Raw genomic sequence first — 25,503 nt, 5'->3', positions numbered from 1 at the left:
AATACTGAGGAAAGGCCACTCTGCAAGGAGTGCAATTGCTATCACTACGACAAGTGCATGTGGGGCACCTACTAGTGCTTTAAGTGCGGAGGAATGTGGCATAAGGTTGCTGATTGCCCAAAGCTTAAGCAACACACGACTGGAAGGGCCTATGTGATGCACGCTAAGCAATCGGAGCCAGAAACTACGCTTATTATAGGTACTCCGACTATTCAAGCATTTTAAATCGCCTTATTTCTTGAAATAATAAACATGAATGCTAGAATTGAATTAAGGCACATGGAACTTGATGGCTTAGAATTGTACGTTTCAAATTCTAGGATTTAAGGAAATGAATCCTTGCAAGCACTAACCATTTGGGTCAAATTGTAGAAGATTGAAAATTAAAAGGACTAAGTAGCAATTTTCGAAAATTATGGAGGAAAACTTAGTATAATTCGAAAATTTTTAGGGGTTAAATTTGCGAAATTCGAAATTTCCTAGGACTAAGTTGCAAATTTTAGAAATATTAAGGGGTTGTTTGGCAATTTTCGAAATTTATGGGGGTTGAGATGCTAATATGCGGAAACTAGAAGGGCCTAGATGGTAGGAAATTTATGAAACTTTATAGCCTTAATCGAGAATAATGCGAACATTATCACATGCAGAATTTTATTAGCGGACGCTTTGCTAGATTCTGTAGCTACACATTCTTTCATATCTGAATCCTTCGTGAAACAATTAGGAATCTTACCAATGGACTTAGAGTCAGGATTCGGCGTTACAGTGCCTTCTGGAGAACATATGGTCTCTACAAGCATGATTAAGGATGTGGAGCTCAAATTGCAGAGAAATGCCGTTCGAACAGACCTTATTGTATTACCAATGCAAGGGTTCGACATTATTTTGGGCATGGATTGGCTCACGCCGAACAGAGCTACTATGAATTTTCAACGGAGGTCAATATCTATTAGACCGCCTAATGGAAAAGCGTTCATCTTTGAGGCTGCACAAAACAATCAAAATGATGCGTATCATTTCATGCATCCGTGCAAAGAAGCTTATCCAGAGAGATTGTCAAGGTTTTCTTGCTAGTAATATATCTGTACCCAACACTGACATTCGATCGATCGAGGATGTGGAAATTGTCAAGGACTTTCCTGACGTATTCTTCGACGATGTTTCTGGTATCCCACCCGAGTGGGAGGTGGAATTTTCTATTGAGTTGATGCCCGATTTCATGCCGATTTCTAAGATACCATATCGCCTAGCACCTGCCTAGATGAAGGAATTAAAAGATCAAATTCAAGAGCTGCTAGACAAAGGATTTATTCGCCCTAATTTCTCTCCATGGAGCGCGCCTGTACTATTTGTGAAGAAAAAAGATGAGAGCATGAGGCTGTGCATCGACTACAGAGAGCTGAATAGAGTGACAGTGAAGAATAAGTATCCATTACCCCGAATCGAAGATTTGTTTGATCAATTGCAAGATGATTCGGTATTTTCAAAGATTCATCTACGGTCTGGATATCACCAGCTGAGATTGAAAGAAGCGGATATGCACAAGATAGATTTCAGAACGCGTTATGGGCATTATGAGTTTTTAATCGGATTGACTAATGCTCCGACGATCTTCACGGATCTCATGAATCGCGTATTTCAGCTGTACCTCGATCAATTTATTATTTTATCGATGATATTTTGATCTATTCCAAGAGCCGAGAGGAGCATGATCAGCACTTGAAGACAACCTTGTAAGTATTACGAGATCAAAAATTATATGCAAAGTTCAGCAAGAAGAATGCGAAATTTGTATGGGGACTGGAGTGTCAAAATAGCTTTGATCATTTGAAGCAAGCACTCACTACAACACCAGTTTTAGCTATGCCGACCGAGCAAGGGGAATATGTGGTATTTACTGATGCTTTAAAACTTGGATAGGGTGTTGTTCTCATGCAAAATGACCGAGTCATAGCGTATGCGTCTAGACAACTGAAAGTACATGAAAAGAATTATCCGACGTATGATCTTGAGCTTGCAGATGTCGTATTTGCGTTGAAAATTTGGAGGCACTACTTGTATGGTGATAAATGAAAAATCTACACGGATTATAAAATTTTTAAGTATTTCTTCACTCAAAAGTACTTGAAAATGAGACAAAGAATGTGGCTAGAACTTGTAAAGGATTACGATTGTGACATTAGCTACCATCCCGAGAAAGCTAATGTAGTTGCGGACGCTTTGAGTAGGAAATGGACAGTCTTGGCCCAATTATCAGTGCAAAAGCCTCTACAAGTGGAAATTCAGCGGTTTGATCTTGAAGTTTATACTAGGGGAGAGTGTTGGAATTATAATTTCGGAGTTTGACAAATTGAGCATGAAAAGATTGAAGAACTGATCAAGACAATTGAAGATAACTGAACTAAAGATATGTAACTGATAGTTGCCCGAACTGAAGATTAATGCGCAAATTATTAAAGGCAACTGAAATATTCAAAGCTAACTGAAGCTGTGTAGTCAACTGGACGATCAGTTTAGACTGATCAGTTACACAGCAATCAGTTGATCCTTTTCGGCTATAAAGAGTCAACTGATAAATCAGATTGACATGTCATCAGTTAATGAACGTATCTATCAAGCGACAATTTTTACAAGAGCAGACTGCAACTTATAAAGTGAGAACGCCGCATATCAAAAAAGCTACAGTGTACGATTGTCAGAAGAATGTTGACGTGTCTAATGTATATAAAGATTCAAACGCTTTCAATGTTTTGCGTGCACATTCATTCTTGAGTTATGATGAAATGATTTATGATTTATTTATACTTACAAGCTTATTTTAAATTAAAGTATGATTTTTATGCATGTGCTTGTATATGTAGTATTTGTTACTCATGTTTAAGAACGTGCTGAATTATTAAACTCACTAAGTTTGAATGTTGCAGGTGAGGATGAAATTGAGGGAGGCGCTGACGCTTGAGTAGATCGAGTCCGGCTGTATACTGTCGAGGGACATTTATTTTTATTATACGCATTAGCTTGCTAGTAAAGTTTTGAAATAAAGATTTTGTTAATGATTTATTAGAGATTTTCATGCTTTATTTTGAAGTTAGTTTTGATCATTTTAATGGTTGACATAATTTTTTGTTAATTGACGACTTAGGGATTTTATGCAATTTAAATTTGTAGACGTTAAAATTATTTTGGATTATGGAAATGATAAGTTATTTTAATTATGAAGTTCGAATTTGGTGTTCAATTCTAAAAAAAATTAATAGGATTTTAAAGTTAAAAAATAGTGGACGTTTCAAGGTTAGTCACCTGTAACTATTGACAGCTGTTAAGTTACAATTTATCATTTTAAATTAGAAACCTTAGTCATCACATCATTTGTTTATTTCTGCCACATCTTACGTCCTAAAAAAGCTAGTCATCATTTGTTCATGATATGTTTCAATGAAATGAATATTGTTATAAACAATAAGCAGTTTTAAGGACGTATGTATATTTTCGTAATGAAAAGAATTCATGTTTCTAGCCAATTTTAAAAATGATAATACTTGCGTGGTTAATAAGAAAAAGATGGATAACAGCCTACAAACGTTAGAAGAAGCTAAAAATAATATAATTGTGTAAACTTTTTATACAATGGATGTAACAATAATTAGTTACGAATAGAGGAAAAAAGATATTAATGTCAGGTAACTAAGAAAAACAAAGTGTTTTAGAGGAAAAAATGCATGATAATATGAAGTTATATCATCTAACTGAGTAGTTTAATGTTAACCTATGTATAGAGGTAAATATGTACCATGCATAGTTTAAGGTATATTAATTGATATTTTATGTTTAAAAAAATTAATTAGATCCCGTTGAAACACTTGGCTAACTTTAAATATTATCATGTAATTATTTAATGTAGATTTTTGAGCTGATAGTTTTAATATGACATTACATATATGGAAATTTATAAATTTACTAATTTTGTATACCACGAAGGTTTAAAGTTGGGAAAGTTGCACACACACACACACATATAGTATTCTCACATATATAGTATTCTGCGAAAAGTTTATCGAATTATCTGAAATTTGATTTAATCAAATAAGTAGAATGACTTGATTATTATTTTTTGTTTGGAGCTATATTTATTTTAATTATAGTGGTTTTTACATTTTTTTCATATTCGTAACAACATAGTTATTATCTCAAGTTGAAATTGCGCCTAAAGAAATAAGTATTAAGAAAGTGGATGAAGTTTGTGGAGGTAGAAGTAACAAAGAAAAATGTTGATTTGAGATAGAAGAGAAAGGTACTAAGTTGTTTTATATTTGACATGAAATATATGGTTAAATTAAAAACTACTCTGATGATAATAATATAAATACGTTATCACATATTTGAAAATAGAATATTAATATTGAATGCATGATATCAAGTATAAGGTTTTCATATTTAACTATATTTATGTTGACAGACCTATGAACGTCATAACGTCGGTTTTTCAAGATTTGAAAATATTAACTTTGATTCAATCTATTGAACATTAAAACTAACTATTATTGAAAGAAATTAATGAATCTAAGTAAGAGTAAGAAGTGGGAAATAAACAACCAAACATGTTGGATAATACATCTATAAGGTAATAGTTTCATTATTAATTTGGTGTACAGTTTGATTTTGATGCATATGTATTGTTGATATCTAATGTTTTTTCGATACTAGTTACATAAGTTATAAAGCAAGAAAGCTTTCATTTTACTTGAAGTATCATTTGTAATTTAACAGTTTGTATTGAGTTGGAATAAAACTTCTTTATTAATTTTTTGACTTCTTTTTCAAATATATAATTATAATAACATTGTCCACAACTAATATAAATACAATAAAGATTGTTTTCATGAATCTAAAAATTATTTTAAGTATAAAATCTGTAATAATTATGCGTCAATGATACTTTCTATAGTAGTGATCGATGATGATGGTGATAGTGATAATAAAAACAACAACAACAACAATAATAATGTATTAATATGTATAAAATAAGTTCACTATAAAAGTTTAAACGAAAATATAAAAATTTAAATATGTGGATCTACAGTCCATTTATTTTTTGTCGCCTTTTTTCCTTGTCATTTTAGCTTGTTTGCAACTTTATTTAACTTCTGTTATATTTTAAAACTTTTTAAAATTTTAAAATATTTTTTTAGGTGTATGCTTTTTTAACATTCTAAAAAATGAGCGTAAACTATTGTTTTTCATTATATTTTCAAAAGAATGTAGAAGAGAAGATTATAGTTTGAAACTAGAATGATAGAAAAATATAGAAATATATTGGTTATTTATTTATTTTTTTTACGTTGCATGGGGCATGATTGTATAATGATAGAAGCATAAGAATACAAATAAGTTTTATATTTATTTTGTTTGTTCTAACCATGGAAGTGTGTAATATGAGTTTACATTAATAAAAGACATGTTTACCGTTTTTTTTTTTTTTGAGTAAGTGAAGTTGTAAACTTTAAAAAATATTTGAGATGATATATAAAATATTCAAATATTTCCTGAAAAAAAATTATGTATAGATCTTGAGAATGAATATAAAATCGAAAGTGAATTATAAGGTTAATGTTAAGTAATGCGTTGGAAATAGTTTGAGAAAATATGTTTTAAAGATATATGTATATTTTCATAATAAGAAGAATTCATATTCCTAGCCAATTTTAAAAATTATAATACTTGTGTGGTTGTTAGACTTAATTTTGTTGTGGAGATGCTAGTACAAAACCAGTAGATGTAAATAAGCAGAAAACCAAAAGCACTTGTACCGCGCTAAAACCAGTAGCAGCACTTATCAAGTACTGCTTAATCTAATTAACAAATGACTTCTTAGCTAAAACCAGAAACCCGAAATAGACACTAGCAGATTGTTGCGTATCTCAAGTCTTTAAATGTTACCGTTAATCTATTAACGTGATACTAGCATTTATTGCTTCATTTAATGCCATTAAATGTTGTACGAGAACATTTAAGACGGCTTACCATTTTTGGTATGAACTGAGACTGATTGCTTTAATGTATTCTGCAGGGTCCATTTTCAGCAATAAAGCTGAATCATTGAAAAGTCAAAAGAGCCGTTCAGATTTTAGCGTTGGTTTAAGCCTATATATGAAGACGGAGCACTTTTCAAGAAACAAGTAGTGAACGAATCTCAATCAAAGAATATCATTCGAGCATCGCTAGAACTCTCAGTTATCTCAAAAGCTCAACACTGAAAAAGCAGCACACCCTTCATTGCATACACTTGATCATTTGAGATCATTTTGTGCTAGCTATTTTCTTTATCTCTTCTTAAGTTATTCACTTCATTAATAGAAGAATTTGTAACTGGAAAAGAGTTCTTTCCAGAACTTAAGATCTTTCAAGTAGTTGAGTTGTAAAACTAAGAGTTTCAGTAGGCAAAGGTAAGTCCTGTGGAAGTGCGTGTGTACAATTGTTGTACTGTATTCACCAAAGTCTTTTAGTGATACCTTGTGGAAACAGAAGAAGGGGAGACGTAGAAGATTCATCTTCGAACTTCCAGAAACAAACCTTGTGCATCTACTGCTTTTTTGTTTCACTATTTTTCACCCACTAACCAACAGATCGTTTCCGCACATTATCTTGTGATCTGCTGGTCTTTAAACTTGAACAAGAATCTGCTATTATCTCTAACAGGACTCTAGCACATCATTCTGAAAAATCGATTAAGTTTGCCGTTGAGTTTTTTCAACCCCCCTTCTAAACTCAATCCGATCCTCAACAAGTTTTATCAGAGCTAGTTATTCTTGTTCCGAAAAATATTTAACAGACATGGCTCACTTCAGCAAAATTCCAATGTTCTCAAAAAAAGACTTTGACGACTGGAAAATCAGAATGCAAGCCCATCTTGCAACTCAAGATGATGATACGTGGTATGTCATCACAGATGGTCCATTAAAGATCTTAAAGCCAAATCCAGCTGTTGCTATTACTGAAGGCGCACCTCAGATGCTGGAAAAACCAAGATATGAATGGACAAGTGAGGACAAGAAGAAAGCCAATCTTGACAACGTTGCAAAGGACATTCTGTACAAGACACTCGACAAAAATACCTTCAGCAAAATCAAGATGTGTCCTACTGCCAAGGAAATCTGGGAAAAATTGATTCAGATCTGTGAAGGAAACGAAGAAACTAAGGAAAACAAACTTTCCGTAGCCATGCAGAAGTTTGAGAATATGAAGATGAAGGCTGGAGAAACAATGAATGAGTTTGATGAACGCTTCAGCAGCCTTGTAAATGAACTCTCAGCTCTTGGAAAAGATTTTGGCAACAGGGAAGTTGCATTAAAGGTAATGAGAGCCCTACCCAGAGAATGGGACGTCAAAACGATGGCAATGAGAGCTTCCAATGATCTAAACAAGTTAGAACGGCATGACTTGTTCTCAGATCTGAAGGCATATGAGTTTGAACTTGAAGTTCGAAGTGGAGAAGAGCCCTTAGCAATTCCACCAACCAAAGCTCTCGCAGCTACTGTTAACTCTACTGCTACAGTTGCCCCAAGTTCATCTTCTACTACTGCTATAGAGAATACTTCTGAGAGAAGCGCTGAACAGATAAGCAATGACGCAATATCATTATTTGTTAAGAAGTTTTCCAGATTCATGAGAAAGAATCACAGAACATTTCAAAGTCCCAACCGCAATTTCAAAAAGGAATCACCTTCTGGTGATATGGCATGCTTTAACTGCGGAAAAGTTGGACACTTCATTGCTGATTGTCCAAAACCAAAGAAGGATGACCAGAAGAAGAAGGGTGTCAAACGCAATGATAAAAAGACCAGAAGAGACAAAAAGGCAATGATTGCAGCAGAAAGTAAGTCCAAATGGGCAGACTCAAGTTCTGAATCTTCTGGTTCTGAAAGCCATTCAAGTGACAGTGATGAAGATGAGATCAAATGTCTGATGGCAAATACGGAATCAACCTCGACATCCAGAGAGGTATTTGACTTTGACTCTGGTGAATTTACACGCACTGATTTAGTCAAAGCATTACATGACATGGTAGAAGAGTATTCGAGACTTTCTCAATCATTCGATAAAGTTAAGATTGAAAATCAGAACTTAAGAAATCAGAACAATAAGTTAACTTGCTTGCAAGTAGACAGCTGTAATGATTTACAAGTTGAGATGAGTAAATTAAAAACTGAGAATGAAAGAGTAAAAGCAGATTACCAGACGATGTTTTCTGCAAACCAGAAGTTATCGCTACTGGTGAATGCTTGGAATAAGTCCTCTATTTCACTCGAAAAGATGCAAGAGTTACAAAAATAATCTGGAGACAGAAGTGGTCTTGGATTTTGTAATGATGAAGGCACTTCTGAAACGAATACTAAGCCAAAACTGGATATGTGCAAAGGAAAGTACATTCATTTTGTGAAATCCAGTGTGGTACAGAAACCAGAAGTACCTACTGCTTCAATTGAAAGGAATGTAAATCAGATGAGCAGAAGGATGCATTATGGTCTGGGTTATGTTGATCCTAAGGAAAGAGTTGACCAGAGTTCTGGATCCAGTAGAGGATTCAACTGAGGAAGACAACCTCCTATGAAGGTTAAAAACTACCAGTACTATAATTCTAGACCTGTTCAGAAGAGATACAGGCCAGACAAAAGAAACAGAAGGGAAGAACAACATGCTAAGATGCATAATGTTAGAAATAACAGACTCTATGTTGCACACACCTCCATGGACACCCGAAGTACAAAATTTGTACAAATGTGGGTTCCAAAAGGACTAATAAGTCTTGGACCCAAATAGATTGGGTACCAGATACTAAAATTTGTTTTTGCAGGTACAAGTGAAGAAAACCAAGATCAGTAACTCAACATGGTATTTGGACAGTGGATGTTCCAGACATATGACTGGACAGAAGAGTATACTATCAGAAATAGTGAGTTGTGCTGGACCAGAGATAACCTTTGGGGACAACTCAAAAGGTAAAACCGTGGGTAAGGGTAAGATTATCCATGGTAACATCACTATTAAGGATGTGCTCTTAGTTGAAGATCTTTGTTATAACTTGATCAGTATTAGTCAATTATGTGATAAAGGATTTTCAGTAGCATTCCAGAAGCACACTTGCACAGTTAAAAATGCTGGTGACACTACTGTTTTAACCGGAGTTAGAAAAGGCAACACTTACAAAATTTCATGGAACATAGATCATATCACTGCTCCTACATGTGTAGTTACAGCTCTAAGTGATAAACACTGGCTGTGGCATAAGAGATTGAATCATCAGAATTTCAAGTCTATCAACAATCTCAACAAGCAGAACTTAGTCGATGGATTGCTAGACATAAATTTTGTTAAGAATCATGTATGTTCTACATGTCAACTTGGTAAGCAAGTAAGATCTAGTTTCAAAAATAAGGGCAGCAAATCATCCTAAAGGTGTTTAGAATTATTGCATATGGACTTATTTGGTCCAATCCCTATCATGAGCTTAGGGAGAATGAGGTACACCCTTGTTGTTGTTGATGATTTTTATAGATTTACTTGGGTAATCTTTCTTGCTGGAAAAGATCAAACCAGTAGCCTCCTGATCAAACTTCTGAAAAAGATACAAAATGAAAAATTAGTTTCTGTCATTAGAATCAGAAGTGATCGAGGTACTGAATTTACTAACAAGACTCTTGAGGTTTATCTAGATGAACATGGCATTCATCATGAATATTCAGCTGCCAGGACGACTCAACAAAATGGAGTAGCTGAGAGGAGAAACAGAACACTTAAAGAAGCTGCTAGAACAATGCTAGCAGATGCAGACATCTCAGCGCTTCTGGGCAGAAGCTATTAATACTGCTTGCTAAACACAAAACAGAACAATGATCAACAAGAGGAATAATCAGACTCTTTACGAAATCTGGAAAGGGAGTAAACCGAATGTATCTTACTTTCATGTTTTTGGTTGTAGATGCTTTGTGCATAATAATGGTAAAAATCATTTAGCTGCATTTGATTCAAAATCTGACGCAGGATTATTTCTTGGATATTCAGCAGTTAGTAAGGCATTTAGAATTTTCAATAATAAAACACTCAATGTTGAAGAATCTGTTCATGTTGTCTTTGATGAAGACAGCAGTGCTCCCGAGATTACTAACATATCTAATCTAAGTAACAGATTAGATAGGATTCATCTGGAACTAGACAGTGAAGATGATGCAGAAGCAAGTGTCAAGGACATTCAAAATCCAGAACCAGACATTCATATGGCAGAACCAGCAGCTGGTATTCCAGAACCAGCAGCTGATATTCCAGAACAATCTACTGCTTTACATAAAGATAATCTAAATCCTTTTATTTGGAGAAAATCCCATCATCCATCTTTGGTGATTGGAAATCCAACAGCTCCGCTAAGGACCAGAAGACAGATGATGAATGAATACATGCATGCTGCTTTTATTTCTCAAGATGAACCAAAGTAGATTGCAGAAGCTCTTCTGGATGCCAACTGGATAGAAGCTATGCAAGAAGAGCTGAATCAATTTGAGAGAAATAAAGTTTGGTTTCTAGTACCTAGACCATCTCACCAAGCTGTCATTGGAACCCGGTGGGTATTTAGAAACAAACTAAATGAAGAAGGAACAGTTGTCAGAAACAAAGCAAGACTGGTTGCACAAGGATTCAGACAAGAAGAAGGAATAGACTCTGATGAAACCTTTGCACCAGTAGCTAGGCTCGAAGCTATCAGAATATTTTTAGCCTTTGCTGCTTTTAGAAATTTCAAAGTGTATCAGATGGATGTGAAAAGTGCGTTCCTCAATGGTCTACTACAAGAGGAAGTCTATGTTGAACAGCCTCCAGGTTTTTCTGATCATCTATTACCGCATCATGTTTTTAAATTACATAAAGCATTGTATGGTCTGAAACAAGTACCTAGAGCTTGGTACGACACACTTTCACAATTTCTTATTGATCATGATTTCACCGTCGGTACCGTAGATAAGACTTTGTTTACCCTAGTAAAAAACAAGCACATATTATTAGTTCAAACTTATGTTGATAATATTATATTTGGGTCAACTAACCCCAAATTATGTGCAAAGTTTGCCAAGTTAATGCAGGAACAGTTCGAGATGAGCATGATGGGAGAATTAACATTTTTCCTAAGACTTCAAATCAAGCAACTTGATACTGGAATCTTCATCAATCAAGCTAAGTATACAAAGGAACTACTGAAAAAGTTTGGGATGGAAGCATGCTATGCTGCTTCCACTCCTATGAGCTCGTCTACCAAACTTGATAAAGATGAAGGGGGAACTCCAGTAGAGGTAACTCAGTATCGTAGTCTTATTGGCTCATTGTTATATCTTACTGTCAGTAGACCCGATATTATGTTTGCTGTTTGCATTTGTGCTATATTTCAATCAAATACTAAACAATCACATTTCATTGCTGGTAAAAGAATTTTAAAATATTTGAAGGGTACTCAAAATGTAGGCCTCTGGTATCCCAAGGACTCATCGTTTAATCTTATTGGATACTCAGATGCGGATTATGCAGGATGTAAACTGGATAGGAAAAGCACAAGTGGTTTTCGTCAATTTCTTGGTGACAGGTTGATCTCCTGGTTTAGCAAAAAGCAGACTTTCATAGCCACGTCTACTGCAGAAGCAGAGTATCTTGCTGCTGGAAGCTGTTGTTCTCAAATGCTTTGGATACAACAACTTAAAGACTATGGAGTTCAATCTTCTGAATCACCCATATTTTGTGACAATACCAGTGCAATTGCTATATCGCATAATCCAATACTCCATTCCAGAACGAAGCACATTGATATCAGACATCATTTCATTAGAGATCATGTGCAAAAAAAGAATATTCGTCTGGAATACATTCCTACTGATCAGCAATCCGCAGACATTTTTACCAAACCACTTCCTGAGAATAAATTTTCGTATTTTCCTAATGTTCTTGGATTAATTGATTTATCATAACTACTGTTTATTATCTTCTGTTTTCACGTGTCTTTTGTTTCTTTATTCTAATCCGGTAGAAATATTCAGAAATGAGAACAACACAAGAGGTATGGAAAAACAAAATCTTTTATTCATATAATCAGATGCATTACATTACAGGGGTACAATTGAAGATATCAGCAGAATGATTACACAGATTATCTTACTAAGCTTTTCAGTATCATTGATCCACCAGCACTCTCTTATTGCATTACAATGCTTATGGAAGGAAATGATGCTGCATCCCAATCCTAATAAGAGAAAACAATCTCTTTGATTGTTCACATTACAACTCCAGGAGTTTGATCCAAGGATCATTATATAAAGAACGATATCTTCATACGTCTTCTTAGAAAACGCAGCAAGTTGTCTTCTAAACATTATTGCTTCGACTTCTGGATCAGATTCTGCTTCTTCATTCACATTAGTTTTCATTTGATCTTATGTACGCTGAACCTTGTTTAACTTGTGCATGTATTTATAGTGGTATTCAAAGGAGATAAAGATCCTTGCGACTGTTCATTTTCAATGGTTCAGATTGAAAGTTTGCCAAGAATCGTTTGGTGTTTAATATCCTTTATTACTGCATTAATTGAGGAGGAACATTTTTATGGCATTTATATTAGAAACTGATTTGTCTTTTCGATAAAATAGTGTATCTACCAGAAGTTGTCGAAGTGCTGCATTTGTTTCAACACTTTACCTTCTTCCAGTAGATATTGTCATAAAACGACAAATCAGCTTCTGATCTTTTAGCAACCGCCTCGGACAGCCCGCCATTTTTTTTTAAAATTTTGAAATGAATAGAGTAACTGACACTCCTGCTTTATCTCTCTACCATCCATAAACATATCGACACGTGTCCTTATGTTTACTGACGGCTGTACATTTCATTTAACCGTTCATTTTTATTGCACTTTACGAATTCAGATCATTATTTTGCATCTACTGCTTTCTCGCATCTACTGCTAATCTATCTCTAAGTTCTTTCAACTCAGAAATGGCCGCAACTTATACTTTGAATGCTTATCAGGGTCATTGCCGATGATGCCAAAAAGGGGGAAGAAGATAGAACTGGAGCGAGTAGCAGCAGACCTCATTCTTCTGGAAGGGATCAAAATCCAGATGAAGCTATTTTAAGAGATATTGGAACAAACTAATTTTATTGTTTTGTCTTGATTTTCTGGATACTAATTGCTTCGTAATCTGTTTTCTCAATTCTACTAACGTTCTAAGGGACATCTAGGTTTTGGCATCACCACAAAGGGGGAAATTGTTAGACTTAATTTTGTTGTGGAGATGCTAGTACAAAACCAGTAGATGTAAATAAGCAGAAAACCAAAAGCACTTGTACCGCGCTAAAACCAGTAGCAGCACTTATCAAGTACTGCTTAATCTAATTAACAAATGACTTCTTAGCTAAAACCAGAAACCCGAAATAGACACTAGCAGATTGTTGCGTATCTCAAGTCTTTAAATGTTACCGTTAATCTATTAACGTGATACTAGCATTTATTGCTTCATTTAATGTCATTAAATGTTGTACGGGAACATTTAAGACGGCTTACCATTTTTGGTATGAACTGAGACTGATTGCTTTAATGTATTCTGCAGGGTTCATTTTCAGCAATAAAGCTGAATCACTGAAAAGTCAAAAGAGCCGTTCAGATTTTAACATTGGTTTAAGCCTATATATGAAGACGGAGCACTTTTCAAGAAACAAGTAGTGAACGAATCTCAATCAAAGAATATCATTCGAGCATCGCTAGAACTCTCAGTTATCTCAAAAGCTCAACACTGAAAAAGCAGCACACGCTTCATTGCATATACTTGATCATTTGAGATCATTTTGTGCTAGCTATTTTCTTTATCTCTTCTTAAGCTATTCACTTCATTAATAGAAGAATTTGTAACTAGAAAAGAGTTATTTCCAGAACTTAAGATCTTTCAAGTAGTTGAGTCGTAAAACTAAGAGTTTCAGTAGGCGAAGGGTAAGTCCTGTTGAAGTGGGTGTATACAATTATTGTACTGTATTCACCAAAGTCTTTTAGTGATACCTTCTGGAAACAGAAGAAGGGGAGACGTAGAAGATTCATCTTCGAACTTCCAGAAACAAACCTTGTGCCATCTACTGCTTTTCTATTTCACTATTTTTTCACCCACTAACCAACAGATCGTTTCCGCACATTATCTTGTGATCTGCTGGTCTTTAAACTTGAACAAAAATCTGCTAGTATCTCTAACAGAACTCTAGCACATCATTCTGAAAAATCGATTAAGTTTGTCGTTGAGTTTATTCAATCCCCCCTTCTAAACTCAATCTGATCCTCAACAGTGGTTAATAAGAAAAAGATTGATAGCAGTCTACGAACTTTAGAAGAAGTTAAAAATAATAGAATTATATAATACAAAGAATGTAACAGTAATTAGTTATGGATATGGAGAAAAAGATATTAACGTCATGTAATTAAGGAAAACAAAGTCTTTTAGAGGAAAAAACTGTCACTATGAAATTATATTATCTAACTGAATAGTTTAATGTTTACTTATATATAGAGGTTAATATGTTCCATAGTTTAAGGTATATTGACTGATATTTTTATGTTTAGGAAAAATTAATTAGAACCGTTGAAACACTTGGAAAACTTTATATATTATCAGTAATAATATATAATTATATAATGTAGATTTTTGAGCTGATAGTTTCACTACTATGTTATATTTGATTTTATAACTTCAATAAATTTACATGTATAGTGAATTAAAATTTAAAACTAAAGTACACACTTAAATATTTATATTGTTACTACTTTTAAAAAATAGTTTAAGATTGTTTTTCAATAGATAATAATCTTGAGATAATTATACACAAGATCCATAGTTGAGCTTCCATGTAATTACATTATAAGTGTTTGAACAATAATAGTGTTATACATAGATTCAACTTCTAAGCGTATATGTACCTAAATTATAAGCGGTAAGTATGTCAACCTTCGAGTAACTTATCATGTAACTATATATACGGTAAAATAGAAGAAGCTAAGTGAATTTTTATATACTATGTGAAATAGGTTGAACCATATATAAGTTACGATAAATATTGTGACTACTTTTGTTAACTTCAACACGAGCAGGTTAGTCACCTGTAACTATTGATAGATGTCAATTACAATTTATTATTTTAAATTAGAAACCTTAGTCATCACGTGATATGATATATTTCTGCCACATGTAACGTCCTAGAAAAGTTAGTCATCAGGTGTTCATGCTATGTATCAATGGAATGAACATTGTTATAAACAATAGAGCAGCTTTAATTTATAATCAACTTGTGAGGAAATTTGCAGCTAAGAAGGTCTTGAATATTAACTTGGTATGTAGACAATTATATTGATATTATAGTTATATATTCAAAACGTGTAGAAAAATTTGATATTTGAACTAAAAAAATTTAGTCAATAATTTATATATTTGTTTTTTTCCGTATGTTATGTTGACAAGTTTAGCATTAAGTAGTTAATGATAGATGTCAAGTTATAATCTACAAAAGATAATGTGAATGAGCTTACATATGAATGATCTGTTTGGGTATAATATGACATTTCAATTATGAAAATTCATAAATTTACTAAATTTGTAAATCTTGAAGGTTTAAAGTTGAAAAAATTGCACATGTACACACACACACAAAATTCGGTTTTTCAGTCTTGTATTCTCAGCTGTGGCAGAAGAGGTGGCATCTCTGCAAAATAGATTTGCCTTTGGTGCAGGTTTAGATTTGGATCTTCTCGGGATTGAAGCAGGCGAAAAGACATTAGTTCCCGAGCTAAACCATTAGCAGGTTACAATGCTATGCATATATTCTTCTTAGCATCATGTTCTTTTCCAAGCATTGTATTGATGTTTACATTCATTGTTGCAGCGTGGATGAATGGTTTAGAAGTATGTTCGGTTGAAGCAGACGTAGCTCGGGCTAGTATAGTACTCTCAGTCGGGATTTCGACCCGGTATGTTTATGCCACATACAAGAAAACACCAGTCGCTACACGTGAAGCTGAAGCATGGGAAGCTGCAAAAGAGGCCTGTGGAGGCTTACACTTTCTTTCTATTCAAGACGACTAAGATTCAGACAGTTGCGTTGGGATTGGCTATTATTAGACTTGCCACCTTCACCTGTGTGATTTTAAAGCTTTAGTAAACCACCAGATGTAGTTGCTTTGTATTTCGAGAACTTTCTTTACACTGAGTCGAAGATATCTCTCCCGACACAAATAGAAGTACCTTGTAAATTGTCCAAATATCGGGGTCAGAATGGTGCAAATTATGAACTTTAGAGGGTTGTTTGTATAGACAAATTGTGAAGGCAATTGAGAAAGAATTCATGACACAATGGTAAAAAGAGTTGGATAACTACGGGATTTTAGAGAATTCGAATGTCAATTGTGAGTTTGCCTAGTAGATACATGAAGCATTCTATTCATTTACAGATAGATAAACAGCAACTGAGCTGAATTCAACTCAGGCATTCACAGGAGATAACAGACAAACTAAGCTAGCAATAGAACTAACTAACAAACTAACTTCTGAAAGAACACAAGTATGAAGTCATCAGCATTAAAGAAATAATATGGGATTCTATGCACGGAGGAACAATATTATCTCCAACCCATCCCTTACTCTTTAAACAGATTCTAGTGCAGCAAGGATTGGCAACAAGATGATGAAATGGAACGAGCAAAACAAGGCTCCACGTTCTGGCAGCTTCTTGGACCTATTAATGTGATTTCCTAAATTAGATAATCATGTCGAGTTGCCGTCAAACGCTGACCACTATCCCTCAAGAAGCCAGAACTTACTAAAATAATAGAAATTCGAAATCAACGTTTTTGCTTCTGAGACACGAAACGAATTCCTTGCTTCCCCAGTTCAAAATTCTTGGCGTTTCCATCATCAAGATCTATGGAGACAGTTGATGTACCCTCAAAGACTTCTATTACTGTTCCCCTGTGCCTGGAAGAGATAAAAACCAGAAGTTATAGGCATCAAGTAATCCAAAAAGGGCGATCATTTGAAGAAGGAACAAGATGACACCAACACAACTGGAACTGTCATGTTAGATTGGCAATAGGTTATCAAATCACCAATTTTATTGCTTGAAAAAAAACAGAATATTGAATTGGGATCAGACTTCAGGAAAAACCGATTAAATATTTAGAAAAAAAGAGTTCACAATTTAATTCTAGATCCCACCATGGCACATCCTTCATACCAAACTCAACCAAAACCCTTGAAATCTAAGGTAGCCTCACTTACCAGGAGTTTGTGGAAGGCTGATGAATTTCCACCCTTTTCCCTGCAGCATCTTTTCCTAGTTTCTGTAATACCCAGTTAGCATCAGTGAACTCCTTCATTGTGTCGTCTTCTTGCCATTGAGATGTATCTTCATCTCCTTGTGCTTGTCTCCTACGTTTTGATCTTTGACCCCTGGTATATGTTATCTCTTCCTTCAGGGCAGTCTGGTTTCCATGCTTTGAATTGTTGGGAATTTTGAACTTCAAGTGAGGCTTATGATCTTTCTCTGAAGCCTGTGGAATCGTTGGAACGCTGATGTTGTCATCGTTCAAGTCTCCAGAATTAGTAGGGCCATCTTCTGCATACTTCATAGAAGAATAATTGTTCCTCCTGCTAACTAGGATATCTGATCCACTCCTTGCAGATTCAATATCTTCGATGGCCCTTTTACCAAGTGCCGAATGCTTATTCTTTGGAGAAACAGACTCATACCCATCAGAAAAGTCGGAGACTTCCGAATTGTCATTCTTGATGTTAATCAAGTGACCCTCTTTTCCTCGTAACATGGAAGTTTTCATAGGGTCGGCATGGTAATGGCCTGCAACTCAAAAGACATGTTTTTCTCACCAAAACTATAAAGGGACAAAATACAGCAAGATGGAAAACATAAATATTCTTATTGCTGCCTCAATCAGGCTCAAACAGATCTCAAAGAAAAAGGAAGATTTAATGTATGTAGCTACATTCTCAAACACATCACTAGCATGCAAAATTTGAATACCCAACAAGATTCAGTTATCAGTAAATAACTATTCAAAATGTGTAATTTCCACAGAAAATGACTTTTGGCAGAAACTTTAACACCCAACATATCAATAGAATGCAAAACTTGAATACCCAACAAGATTCAGTTATCAGTAAATAACTATTCATATTGTGTAATTTCCACAGAATGCAGAATAAACATCAAATTGTGTGTCCAGCAAAGCTTACCAATTCAATAGGAAAAAGAGTACACAAACATCACACAGAACGTACCATTTGATGAAGTCAAATCTTGTCCCTTTCTAACAATTGAAGTGTCAGATCTGGGAGTACCAGTGATATTTCTGCTTCGTCCACCCAAATGTATAACTAGCTTTGGTCCTTGAGCACCCTTAGCCACATTACTGTCGTTGCCAATGTCCTCCTTGTTAGTCAAATCATGAGGTTTATTACTACTTATTTTGATTGTTCTTGACCTCTTATTTCCACTAGTTGCCGTAACCTCATCGACATATCTGCGTTTAGAGACACCGGACTCATCAACCGGAAAAACACCTTCAATTAAATTTCCAGTCACAGGATCAGGAATTTTTTCTTTCTTTTCATGACCAGTTCTGTATCCAGACAATAGTCCACCCATGTGATCTTCAAAACTCTGGGGAACATCATTTCCATGTTTAAAAGATGTTTCATTCACTTTTTTCTTTCCGTATTTCTTGTTCGAGGACTTTTTTCCATATTCTTTGTTCTTTCTTTGAGAGTTATCACCTAACCCTTTAAGAGAGAACTTCAATGAACTGCTGTTTTCATTCTTTGACAACAGAGATCCACCCTCTTCATCATCTGAAAAGGGTGAAATGTCAAATATTTCTTCCTGAGTTGGCAAACCAGCAACTGCCCTCAAGCTAGCGATCAAATCCTTATCGGCTTCGTCTCTTCTTTTCCAAAGCTCCTGAACAGCCTCGTCAAGATTCCTAATCTGATAAGTGAGAGATATTAAGGGAAAACATGAGAAAGGGAGAACTTACATGGCACACATCTCTAGAAACCAGTTAAACCAGAAAATCTAACCTGGCAGCATTCTCCACGACAAGTAGCGCACACATATTGGAGATTTCCATCAACTTGAAATTGAAGGTACTTGGCATCACTAAAATGGTCGCCAAAAAGGTTGAAGCAAGAAAATCAAGGTGTGATGCAATGAGATAGCGACAAAGAACCAATGTACCAAGTTCTTTACTCTTGAACACAAAATTTTATGTGGAACCAGATAAAGAGAAGGCAAATCAAGAGAAAACAACTAAAACTCCAACTAGTCGTCAACCATTCTGTTAGGAGATGGAGATACCAACTTCCTTGAGAAAGTCATGGATCCATCCTATAGTTAGCTACTGTTGACCAATTGAAAAAATATAGCCAAACTGATATTTCACTTGCTTAGAGTGCTAATTCAGGGGCCAACAGCAAGTCAATGCAGGAAAATAGGCAATTGAATCAGCGCGAATGTGCTATTCCAGTGACAAAAGGGAACTACAAAATGTTCTGATTCCAAGCAGTGACAAGGAAAAAGAAAGGATACAAAATATTCCACTGCCACGAGGCTGTTTTTTTGGGTTTTAGTTCAGTTTTTCACTTAAAAATTGTAAAAAATTTTAGAATGGTAAATTTTGATCTAGTATTAGGATTATTTATATTTCGTGATGTGATAGGTAAATTGGGTAAATCTGTTTACACTACGTTTAAAAAATAACTAGTTTGGCAATTGAAAATATGTCGATGCTAAAAATTGTAAGGAAATGGGCAATTGGAAAGGGTCGAGGAACAAGTCTTAGAGAAACACCTGATCCCATCACAGGGACAGTGTACCCAGCGTTGGCAGATATCACAGCACACCATCGGTGTTGACTCGGAATCTCTATAGACCTGCAGTTTTTAAGGAAAATAAGCAATCAACTTGTTTTGCATTAAATAAAATCAATATTTCACCTTGTTCATGTCAGGTATATAGTAACATTTAGCGAACGAATACTGAGGATGCACATATATCCATAGGAATATCACTGGCACTATGTCGTACCTTCAAACAAACAGGGCAGTAATTTCCCTTAACAAATAATCTTCCACAAGCATCACAACAAGTATACCCCAGAAACCACCTGCAGCAATTCAAACATGGTATCATGTGAAGTGAACTTATGTTACAAAATTTACATGTTTTTTGGATCAGAAAAGGGATTAACCCTGAGATAAAAATTTATGGGAAATACATATATATATGTATACATATAATTACATAATATATATTCAATATATTTCATAAATTTTATATCCTAGGGTAGTCGTTAATTAAATTAAATCGTTAAATTTTAAACTAATACATTAAATATAATTAAGATATTAAATTGCTTTCTTATGTAGTTCTACTTGATTGATTCAATTAATCTTCAGTGTCATTATTAAAAAACTTCAATTAGAAAGTATTAAGGGATTGCTTTTCGCCTGAATAAATAATTTGAAGAATATCAGGGGACTACTTTTTCCCTAAATTGCAACAGATTTAACACCTTCGAGTTCAGCTATATGTACTATCATGAAAGAAGGTAAAACATATGAGATACAATGATATCAGCAAGTTTGGCGATTCACCCTGCCCCCTCCTTAAAAAATAATCCAAAAAGGCACATGTACTCCAAAAATGTTACGGTCAAATACCAAAACCCACTTTAAAAAAAATTCAACACTTAATTTGTCAAATACCCAGTACTTTATTCATCAAATGTTACAAGTGAACATGATATCAAAAAGGTTGATATTCTTAAGCTGAAATCGATATAATAAAAATTCCATCAGGACCAGGTGAGAGGTAAAAACGACATGATATAATCCATATAAGAGAGAGACTTAAAAAAAATAAAATGAAATAACCCCCACCGGCCACCCCCCACCACGGGCTGATAGTGATGCTAGGTGAGAGAAGATTCACTAGCACACATGTAAAAGCACGTACGAAATGAATTTGGTCAAAACACTAAGGCCAGATAATAAAACGCTTAGATCTCAATGATTTAACGATCAGTTGTTCACAGGATAGAAGAAAAATCTAAGAATACAATGTAAAAAGGGAAACTGTAAACAAGCGCAGAAAACTAATACCGAACACTTAGACCATTTCCAGGGACAGAAGAACCACAGCTGTGACACTTAGTATGCTTTGGACACAAATAAGGACCGTGGCCAACATTCTGCATGTTTAAAAAGTGAACTACATGAGCGCATATAATATTGGTATAGTTGCAAGAATAAGGGATACACAGAGCCACCTTATGTGGAGGTTGCTGGCAGTAACAATGGTATGCACCATCACATCTTTTACAAAACATAAATTTATTTGGATCTCCGGTCCTTCGACAAACCTAAGGAGAACAAAGTAGAAAAGGTAACGACAAGTTATATCCAGCATTTTCATTAATTTCCATAAACAGTCAGAAGTTATATGGGGCCCCAAATCAGTTGTCCAAGAAAACATTCGAAGGATCGAAAAATATGCATCCTCACTCATCCCTAGAATATAAATCATCAACTTTTAATAAAAAGGGCTATCTTTTCGTCGGAACAAAAAATTGTGCCATGTATGCCTCAATTTTTTGTTTACGCATGCAATTCTCATGCCAGACAGACAACATTGTTGACTAAAACGACATTTTCCATTGCTTTGCATGAGCACAAATTTTCTATACACCTTTATCACGGCAGAATAGCTTTCCCACAAAGATACAGAATACTTTCTATAATTCAGATTTTTAACAATCACCTCACATGTTCGGCATGAGGGGCAACTCCAAGAACTCCAGTGAAAGAGATCTGAGACCAAAAATTCCATCACAAAAGGTACAAACTTGCTTTCCACAATTTGTCGACAACATATAGTACCTCTATTTCGAGACCAAGATTTTAGACAGCTCCTGTGATACTTCTTGCCACAACTATTGCAATCTAGCATTTTTCCCGTCCTTTCACTCCCGTCATTTTCCCCACAAAAGCACAGCCGGCACATTACTTTCGTATTTGATTGACCCCTCTTGTCTCCAGCTGCATCTCTCACATAATCCTGCTAATTTGGTAAGCATGTCAAGGAAATAAAGAATTTTTTAATTCAGACTTGTATTTACAAAATCTTTAAAAAGGCAAGTAGTCAAATGTACGTGTCCTGAGTGAAAATGAAGTGCATTGACCAACAGAGTCACACTTATAATACTCTGCATGTCATGAGCAGATTCCTACACATTACACGACAAACGAATTGACATATAACGGGTCAATTACAAAACTAAAGTCATCAGTGACCAAAAAGAAAATCTTAACTGTTCACAAAATCATGAACTACAAGTTATAAATACCGTTACCAACAATTCTATAAAAAGCGACAATATCTGTGGCTGTTACACGATAATATTTAATTTCCGAAATGTGTTCTCGACAAATGTATTTAATTGCTATCCTTACAAGTCATCGCCATCAAGTTAGAGGGAATCCAAATCATAAAAACGGTTACCAAGCTGCTAATGCAATTATAAATTTCCCGCGCACATGGGACCATGGTTTGCTGGAGCGGCCGTTCTACAGCCGGAAGGATGCTGTCCCGTCAAAGTTTCAGGCTCAGTGATGTCCTGTAACAACTGCCGATTTCTGAAATTGGCATCGTAGAAGGTATCAGCCATCACGAAACAATTTTATGTTCTGTAATAGCCTTTTTCAACAGATCATGGTGATTTCTTTTTTGTTCTGTTGTTGGTAATTTTTCAAATTTCTGATTTTTTTTAGTTCTTTTCCACAAAATTCCATGGCGGTGGCTGCAACCATTCCATGAAATATCAGTAAAACTGGAACAGTAGCCTATACGAGGCCGTCCAAGGTGTGCCAAAACCATGCATGAAACTCCAAAATTTTCACAAGGAAAAAGAACCGTGCAGAGAATACATTAGCTTGATCTCATTATAATCAACCCTGAAAACTATAGAAACTATGTGCATCACAAAACCTAATGCAAACATGTGGATAACACATTCACTGTTGGATACTACCCCCCAATAAACTACAAAATGCATTTCAATATCAAATGCACTACGGAGTATGATATCCAATGTCGCGGAATTGAAAAGAAACCTTTTTCCTTTTTTGGCAAAAAAACACATTGCATGATTACTAAAATCCTCACCATCTTATCACCAGACTCAAACCTCCTCGCATAATCCTCAGCCAGGCTTGAGGAGGCGGCAGCTTGTTTCTGCAGCCCCGCTCTCTTCACCTTTGCGGAAGCATCAGACGCTGCCACTCCCTCCCCAGCTCTACATCCCACCGCAGGGGTTTCCGGAATTTGCGACAGCGTAGCGGGGGAAACAATAACCTTCGGCACCTTGACCTGACACGTCGCATTCTCCCTGGCTTTGATCAACCACGGGTCGTTCAAGAACTGCTCGACCCGAGCAACCTCCTGCAAAAAGCCCTTCACGCCCTCCTCGCTCTGCAATCTTCGAGGAAACCCAAGTGTACAAAAACATATCTTTCGACTGCAAACACAAAAAAGAGAGACAGATTTATTCCAACTCAAAAACCCATCTCGCACACGCACAAACACACTCCACTCCGCGCAAATCTACACATGGGTCGAAAAATAATGGGCTCAGTCCACAGATTAAGAGAGAGATTACCAGGTAATTGGGCAAGAAACATGAAAAGCCATGAAATTTGAAAAATTTTATATATTAAAAGGAATTTTTAATTTTTCTTCGAGCTAGTGGTGATATTTTCGTGCAGAAAAATTATTTATTTTTAAGATATATTGGAAAACCCCGTAATTATTTTGAGTGGGGAGAAGGAGAAAGGTGACTAAAGGCAATTTGTGAAAACGATTAGGGCTGCCGCGGCTTACATATATTATCGGGAAATATGATTTTCCTCCCCTGTGTTTTGAAATATTGTAGATTTGACCTTTGAATATGCATTTTATTTTTCAAAAATCATAATTCTTTACATTAAATTGGAAAATATTAATTTCAAACACTTTTATTATCACTTCTTCTTGTAAATCTATTGGCAATGCTTGAAAGATCAATTCATGTTGTACTTGATTGATCTATTGGTCTTTTCTGTGTAAAGTTTCTGATTACGATTTTTGCGGTTTTTTTTAAAAATTTGTAAATCAAAATTGTACTATTTCAAGTTTAAAGTACCAATATATTAGGCATATCCATAAAAATTAAAATCATTGTATGTATCTCCAATGCTCAAAGCAAGAGGAAATAAATTGTTTAGATTTTGACATATATAAGATTTTATTTGAAAAATAGCACCTTCAAACATCTTATTGTTCCTGACTATCCATGTGACACCCCAAATTTTTAAGATATTTGTCAAAATTTAATTAAAATTTTAAATAAAAATAATAATAATACATTAATTGAATGAAATGAAATTTATTATTCTCAACATAAAAATTTTATTAAATAATAAAATTATATAAGATATTCTTCTAAAATAATATAAATTAATTAAAAACAATATTATATAATTTAATATCAAGAGAATTTAAGGAAAAATTAAATGAAAAAAGAGCATTTCAAAATTAAAACTATTAAAATTAATAATAATCATAATAAAATCACTATATTAAATCCATAAAAATATATACAAAATTAAAAAAATAAAATAAGTACTTGTAAAAATTTATGAGAGTCTGTAAATATTATATTAATTAATAAAAATTATTTATTACTAATTAAATTTAATAGTAAAAATATGTCATCAAGATAAGTCCATACTTACCATGGATAGTGACAGTTGGATCAAGTATTTTTATGTTTTGGTATTAACAAATAATTAAAGTAAAACTAACTTAAGCTGAACTGATCTAGTCGAACAAAACTGATATGGTCCCAAACTGAAATATTTATTATTAGATTATCAGTTTTCCTCACTCAGTTTCAATGATTTCAGTTTATCTAGTTTTAATTTACGAGAATCGGTTTACACAAGCAGAAAAAACTGATTGCAACAATGTAAGATACAAAACTGCTCGCAACAGTAAATGATTTGTCAGAAATATGTTGACATGGACTTAAAAACATGTCAACTGTCCATGTCAACGGATACTTTCCTTTGGAATGGATCTTTTATTTCTGAAACTATATATAGAGCTGAATTCCGAAGAAATTCAGCCGAACACAAGGGATTCTTACTACTGAAGAAGATTAAATATTCAAGCTTTCATCTGAGTCAAGCACACTTAAAAAAAATATTGTATCTCATCATTTAAGGATAATAAAGTACTAAGATAGTATTGTAATTTATTACATTCGAATAGCAGTTTGCATACTGTCTATTACCAGCATAAATATACTAGGAGTTTCAGTTTAACAGTATTTAAGTC

The 25,503-nt window shown here is 34.6% G+C and overlaps 1 protein-coding gene across 2 annotated transcripts; it reads right to left on the bottom strand.

Moving 5' to 3' along the window:
• Positions 1-16,402: 16,402 nt before the first annotated feature.
• LOC140987701 (uncharacterized) lies at positions 16,403-23,959 on the bottom strand. 2 transcript variants are annotated; one of them, XM_073456336.1, is made up of 12 exons: positions 23,786-23,959; positions 23,293-23,644; positions 22,008-22,188; positions 21,889-21,938; positions 21,398-21,490; positions 21,231-21,319; positions 20,155-20,233; positions 19,918-20,000; positions 19,149-19,227; positions 18,351-19,056; positions 17,334-17,910; positions 16,403-17,030 (listed from the first exon to the last, which is right to left on the bottom strand). In XM_073456336.1, the coding sequence occupies exons 1-12, from the start codon at positions 23,815-23,817 to the stop codon at positions 16,898-16,900; spliced, it is 2,454 nt and encodes an 817-aa protein (XP_073312437.1). In that variant the 5' UTR covers positions 23,818-23,959; the 3' UTR covers positions 16,403-16,897. The 2 variants fall into 2 exon arrangements, with proteins under 2 accessions (XP_073312437.1, XP_073312438.1); XM_073456337.1 differs by having other exon boundaries at positions 22,008-22,185.
• Between the last annotated feature and the right edge of the window lie 1,544 nt (positions 23,960-25,503).

The sequence above is a fragment of the Primulina huaijiensis genome, chromosome 11, assembly GCF_012295235.1.
Source record: "Primulina huaijiensis isolate GDHJ02 chromosome 11, ASM1229523v2, whole genome shotgun sequence".
In the NCBI taxonomy this organism is placed as follows: domain Eukaryota; kingdom Viridiplantae; phylum Streptophyta; class Magnoliopsida; order Lamiales; family Gesneriaceae; genus Primulina; species Primulina huaijiensis.
The sequence above is the reverse complement of the archived record's forward strand: the minus strand, read 5'-3'. Positions and strand labels throughout refer to the sequence as shown.

What these genes read in the sequence shown, in the direction of transcription:
- LOC140987701 (XM_073456336.1), bottom strand. Translation starts at nt 23,817, where the DNA reads ATGGCTTTTCATGTTTCTTGCCCAATTACCTG. An exon ending in ACTGCCCTGTTTGTTTGAAG is followed by an intron (nt 20,001 to 20,154) that starts GTACGACATAGT and finishes TAAAAACTGCAG; the next exon opens with GTCTATAGAGATTCCGAGTC. An exon ending in GTCGTGGAGAATGCTGCCAG is followed by an intron (nt 19,057 to 19,148) that starts GTTAGATTTTCT and finishes CTCACTTATCAG; the next exon opens with ATTAGGAATCTTGACGAGGC.